Raw genomic sequence first — 6,000 nt, 5'->3', positions numbered from 1 at the left:
ATTCTGAAAACTCAAGAAACTCGCCAGAAGATGCTGCAAAAATATCAAACTTACCTCAATAAATCAAAACCTTAATTATAATTATAAATTCGAAAACTGTTTTTGATCAAATATCGTTCTAGAAAACAAATTTTTCCATCCTACCATCCCAAATCATTGATATCAAGGAAGACTAACATTTTTTTATCATTTTTTATTTATTTTTGGAGCACCGGAAGAGGGGCAGTTGCTTGAGCATTATAATTACAATAATTTAAAAACACAAAATTGGCAAAGTAAAAATAATGGATTCAACCAGTACAGGGATCAGTTTTGATAAATATTTTCAAGAGACAAATTATTTTCAAAAATTAAGTTTTATCTACAGCACAGACAGGAGGTCAGTAAGAAGCCAATCGTCCGATTCGCTATTTAGCAGTTTTTCAGTACTTCCGACTTGATTGTTCCATCGTGGCCAAGTGCGTCTGTTTCTTGGCCAAAATTGTCCGTGCTCATGCCCAGTCCGGCGAATGAAGAATGCGGGCTTTCGGGATCATCGGCCATCTCGGCGGAACCTCCACCGTTTCCAACTGCGCTTCCGCTGCTTCCGCCGTGGCTTTCCTTTCGCTCTCGTTCCTGCTCAATCTGTTATCAATTAGCTTTTTTGATCACACAATCACGTGGTCGAGAAAATTAAGGAAAAAGGACGCTTACCTTCTTTTCCTTGACTCGTCGATTTTGAAACCAGATCTTGACTTGTCGATCAGTCAGGCTCAGATCTCGAGAAATCTGCTCCCTCTTTTGCCTCGTGATGAACTTGTTCTGGGCGTACTCTTGTTCTAGCTGGCGAGTTTGCTGCTTTGAGTAGGGCTGGCGCTTCTTGCGGATCGCTGTGTGCATTGGATAAGAATAGAGTCCTAAAAGAGGTTGATTAGCTTATTACTCTTGGATCGAAAATCTGCAGAAACCTGAGTCAGAATATGAACAGCTCGAATGAAAAGCCGCGTCGCGGCTTTTTAAAACGAAGCCGCAAAGCGGCTTCGATATTATTTGAGGATTAATTGAAACTATTATATTTCATTTGAGCTGTTCAGGTTCTGACTCAGATTTCTACTTATGTAGCTGTAACAAGAGCTTACTCGAAGTTATCTAGTATAAAAGGGTGTTTTTGTGTGTCATGCTTTAATACTGCCGTTTCAAACAGAGCCGCACAGTATGAGGCCCAAGGGTCATAAATTGATCTCGTTAAGTGAACGCTTCCGACAGGATTGGAAGTTTCCTCGGCCCAGCCCTTTTCATCACGCCGCCCCGTGAGTCTAGGTCGATAAAACTCTAATTTCAAATTGTCGAAATTTTTTTATAACCCCCTGTTACCGCTTGTGCAGCATGATGGGCTTACAAGCAGAATTGTGTATTGCTTCTTTTTGAATTGGAGATTCCTACATTATGTTTGACGAGCGCAAAGAAAAGCGCTTTGAGCATGAAATTTATGTGTTGGAATAACACCTTCACAAAAGGAGCTCGATTTATCGAAGAGTTTTTATGTGTGTGCCCAGAACGTCAACCACTCCACCGAGGGAACGAAACACTTCCGGGGTGAAAGAAGCGACGAATCATTGCAAAATACGCGGATTCGGGTATTCATTTTCAAGGCCTTCGAAACCTGTGTAGAAAACCTGACTCAGGCTCTGACTCAGATGACAATTATTGTCTGTTGTAAGACTCAGGCGAAGCCGCTCTGCGGCTTTAGTTACTATAAAGCCGCAAAGCGGCTTTTTATCTAAGCTCTTTCAGAGCCTGACTCAGGTTTTTACACAGGTTTTCAAGCCCAGTTTGTAGGGGAAACTTCAAACTGGAATTTGAAGTTGAAAATTGGCCGGTTAAAATGTGGGGTAAAAACAAGAAGGTTTGGTTAACGAAGAAATTAGTCGACAATTGTATAATTATGAGCGAGGCTCCAATTTTACGTGTAAGTTATGAGGCAGGTTAGGGTTGTTACTTGACGTTAAGTTGGTTTTACAATAGCATGTAAAAAGTTTGCGACTTCCGTCGCTATTTCGCGATTTGAAAAAAGTAGCTCGTCAATTTTAAATCTTTGTATCTTCTTTCTTGAGCTTACTTTTACTGCTTTATGTTTCAAATAATTTTTATTCTGTGAAAGTCAATTCTGATCGGAAAATGATTGAGGTGAGAATTTACGGGACTGTCTACTTGTCAAACATGTAGCCAAATGGCAATGGGCATCGCCACGTGTGTGCCCAAATGCCATAACAACTAGGGGTACACTCTAAAAGAGACACTAAGAGTCTAATTTTTCCCCGTTGAAAAGGGACAAAAGTGGCGATTGCTCCTTGCAATCAAGAAAGAGTAGACTTTGTCGGCTTCATTAATCACGAAATAATCTAAGAATCGTAAAATTGTAAAATAGTAAGAAACCACAAATATTGCCGAAAGAACTGGTGTGATTTGCGAGCCACAGCTTTACATCGTGAACTGATTTATATGATTAAACGGATCGCGCAATAATCCAAGTTTATGATCATCATTTCTGACTCGCGCTAGCTTACTTTTTATGCTCGATGAAAACTTTAACAACACGAGGCAGTCATAAATCTTGCCATCGCGCCCATTTGCGTCACATAAATCACGAAAACGACTCCATATATTTCTTATGGGGCGCAGAAATAATATCAGAAGCGGAAGTCAAAGGGCTTGACCTGCATTTATAGGCTCTTTATAGAGTTAGTTTCTTACATTCCTGATGAATTGCTGACGCCTCAAGGGTGTCATTTACGATATCGCCCTGCGGCTGGTGCCTTTGTCTATTTGAGGACTAGTAAAATTCATTGCTGAGGTAAACTCTGGACATCTTATCAACCGATATCGTATCCACGGAAAATTTACGTAGACATTCAAATTTCCAAAGAAGAAAAAAGGGGACTCAATATTCTGTCGCGGGGCGAATCAAGCTTAGCAAGTTTGAGTCACTCAGGAAGACCTTAAATTCTCCCGGAAGTCGTGAAAAAATGTAGCAGAAAAAATTTCTTACCTGGGAAAGTCGAGTGAAAAGGCATGCCAGACTGCGAGTAGGGATCCATGACATGTGGCCAGCCCCCTGGTCGGATGATATTTCTAAGAACAAAGTTATAGTTGCTAATTCCCTCGTAATCATTATCAGAATGGCCATAAGTTATAAGTTATAAGTCCAATGAAGGTCATTTAAACTTCAAAGAGACCTTCGCTGATCTCGAGTCATAAAAAAAATGTTTGGCCAATTAGATGTTTACAATTTTAGCGGCGGCGCTGTTTACCCTCCGCCCCGAAATGCTGACCTTGCGAAAGACTTTGGTACTGAGCAAAGGTCTCCCGGAAGGTTTCAAAGATGAGAAAAGAAAAGCAGAATTGAAGCGCAATTCTGATTTAGCGAATTGAAGGACTCGAACTTCCTGCTAGTATTTAATTAGCACGTCGGTTAATATTTACTGAATTTTTATCAACGTTGCGATAAATAATTTGGCATTTCTCAAAGCTGCACAAATTCACTTACGGATGGTAGAAGGGCTGTTGGCCGGGCATTTCGCGATGCATGAAGCCTGGATTGTGCGCGAACATCGGCTGGTTTCCCTGCTGAAAATTTTATTTTCCAACTTTCAGCGGAAAAAATGGTCTTACCAAAACTCTATTTTCGTAAATATTCGCGTAGACGTTGCCAATCAGGGGCGATTCTGCCGATGAAGGATTCGAGTTAGGATCTACCGATGGCGGTTCCAATTTTGGTTGGCTAAAACAGACCAATTAAACGACAATCGACAAAACCTTGTGGCCGAATCCCTAGGCTATGAATTCAATAAATTAACCAGCTCTCACAAATGTCATAAAATACCAATCTCGCTAAATTGAACCTGCCCCGCTTTCCTACAACAATGCCTTTTTTAATCACTTGTCTACATTTATTATCAATAAATGCTTAGTAAAATATAAATCTATAATTAATATTTATTTTAACAGCCGAATAAAAGTTCTTTATTGGCAGCTTAATCTTTCTCTTTCTTTTTTCGAAAAAGTTTCACTTACAATTTCGCGTTCATTTTTCTGGGCAACGAGTGAAGACACTTGTGAGGTCTGTAGTTTAATGCTCAATTTATAGGCAATAATAGATAGGTTAAGGCACACAGCGTTCGGACTTTAATAAGGCCATTTGGGTAGCTTGGTAGCTTACCCCTTTATATGGGCGCGTTTACCTGTTGGTGTGGTCAAACAAGTTGCCTTCCCGAAGACCGCCGACGGTAGAAACCGGTGGGGCCCAGCTTAACCCGCTCGTGGCAGGCATGCCAATTGAATGGGCATGGCTTTCTGAGTTCATCGAGGCGAAGGAGCCTGTCGAGCCGTTTCCGTCTTCGTACTTGGGCTGCAAGTTTCCAGGGTTCATAATTTGCTACAATTTTAATGAGTTTCCGACGCGTTGAAAATTGAAATCAAGGAAGAGAGAAAGAAAAAATCTGGACTTACCGCAAAATTCCTGGCTTCACACTGGGTCATGCGACCAGTTTGACCAAGAGTTTTTGACCAATCTCCTTTTCTGTACTCTTTTTTAGTTCTTCTTGCAATTGATAAAGGCAGGTCTCTTGTTTTTGCTCGATTGTGAAAAAAGGGTTCAGGGAAGTTCCGAGTTAGTGTCTCAAGTTTGGTGATTAATTGATCTGTCGGATCTGCGAGGACGGCAAACGCGCGAAAGCTGTCGGGCAACGGACGATTTACGACTTTGTGTAGAGGCCGCCGGAGCTGCGATCCATGGCTTGAGCACGCTGAGCGAGCTCGATCGCAGCGCCACCCAGCGGCGCCACTGGTTGTTCCTCCTTGCATTCAACGAGAAGACGAAGAGCCATGCATCCAAATTGCTCGATGCGCCATCTTGTGCCACGAATCCCACCCTGCATGGCTCTCCGCAATCCGCAACGATATCAAGCGATAAGCAATGGCCAGGCAAATCGAGCTGCAAATTTTCCATTCAAAAAAAGGTCACGAGGATATTTGCGCCAGCAAAAAAGTTTAAGTGCAGGTGGCAAAGTAGCTATCGCCAGAAATATAGTACAAGCTTTCTGCGTTTTAGGACCGGTAAATATATAGAAAGAGAGGTCTTTAAATTTTATGTTACAATGGAGATTTATGAAGGCATAGCTGTCAAATGGGCATTATTGTTATGAATTTTATGGATTCATAATTCATCACTAGGATTAAAAAGGGCAATTCGACTATCCAACAAAGCATTATCAGTAGCTTCTTCTATCAGTCTTTTTTTTATACGCCTCTGATTTTCATTCATTTGTATTCATCGCCAAATTCATTGGGCAGTTGCTCTTTGACTCCTATCCGGTCAGCTCGGTAGTAGCTGGTATTGAGGCCCGCTATCTGACCCTATAAGCGTCTTTATACGCGTGTAAAATCATCATATTAACCCCTAACAATTCACGGTTATCGTCGTTAATGGAATCATAAAGCGCCGCGTGTGATACATTTTCGCGAGCATTTATTGATCATGAATTGGGTTTACTGCAGAATGAAGATTTTACTCGGTCTTTTACTCAGATTTTGTGGCACAATCAATTTTCTTTCATTGGCTATTCACCGAGACCATAGGAAATAACTAACAAAATAAAATGCAAATTTACAGACAACAAAATACCTCGTGAACGCTTTGAATTCGCGCTATAGACATCAAATAAAAACAGGTTTTACCCAGAGAAAAAAAAAGAAAGCCAAGGGGACCTGCGTAAAAACCTGTGTCAGGACCCTGACTCAGGATTCAACACAGGTTGCCAAGCCAAGGAAAAGAAAAGCTTTCCGAAGGCACAATTTTTGACGAAGATAAACTTCATTTTTCCCTCTTTTTCTTCAAAATTCTTGATCTTCTCCATCTTGAACGAATTTCGCTTAGCTTTGAGTTCAATCCTGATCCGTTCTCGTCCGAGTCCACTCTTCAGTTCGCTTCATTTCGTCACTGGCGTCTCTCATCCTCGACAT

General features: G+C 41.2%; 1 protein-coding gene across 2 annotated transcripts; it reads right to left on the bottom strand.

The window, feature by feature from the left end:
* Positions 1-204: 204 nt before the first annotated feature.
* Positions 205-4,755, bottom strand: LOC145696584 (uncharacterized). 2 transcript variants are annotated; one of them, XM_081773647.1, is made up of 7 exons: positions 4,489-4,755; positions 4,221-4,414; positions 3,652-3,760; positions 3,527-3,606; positions 3,029-3,111; positions 694-896; positions 205-624 (listed from the first exon to the last, which is right to left on the bottom strand). In XM_081773647.1, the coding sequence occupies exons 1-7, from the start codon at positions 4,516-4,518 to the stop codon at positions 412-414; spliced, it is 912 nt and encodes a 303-aa protein (XP_081629773.1). In that variant the 5' UTR covers positions 4,519-4,755; the 3' UTR covers positions 205-411. The 2 variants fall into 2 exon arrangements, with proteins under 2 accessions (XP_081629773.1, XP_081629774.1); XM_081773648.1 differs by having other exon boundaries at positions 205-615; positions 4,489-4,754.
* Between the last annotated feature and the right edge of the window lie 1,245 nt (positions 4,756-6,000).

This window comes from Oikopleura dioica, chromosome 2 (assembly GCF_907165135.1).
Source record: "Oikopleura dioica chromosome 2, OKI2018_I68_1.0, whole genome shotgun sequence".
NCBI classification, from domain to species: Eukaryota; Metazoa; Chordata; class Appendicularia; order Copelata; family Oikopleuridae; genus Oikopleura; species Oikopleura dioica.
Note: the sequence above shows the minus strand (reverse complement) of the source record. Positions and strands in the feature narration are given on the sequence as shown.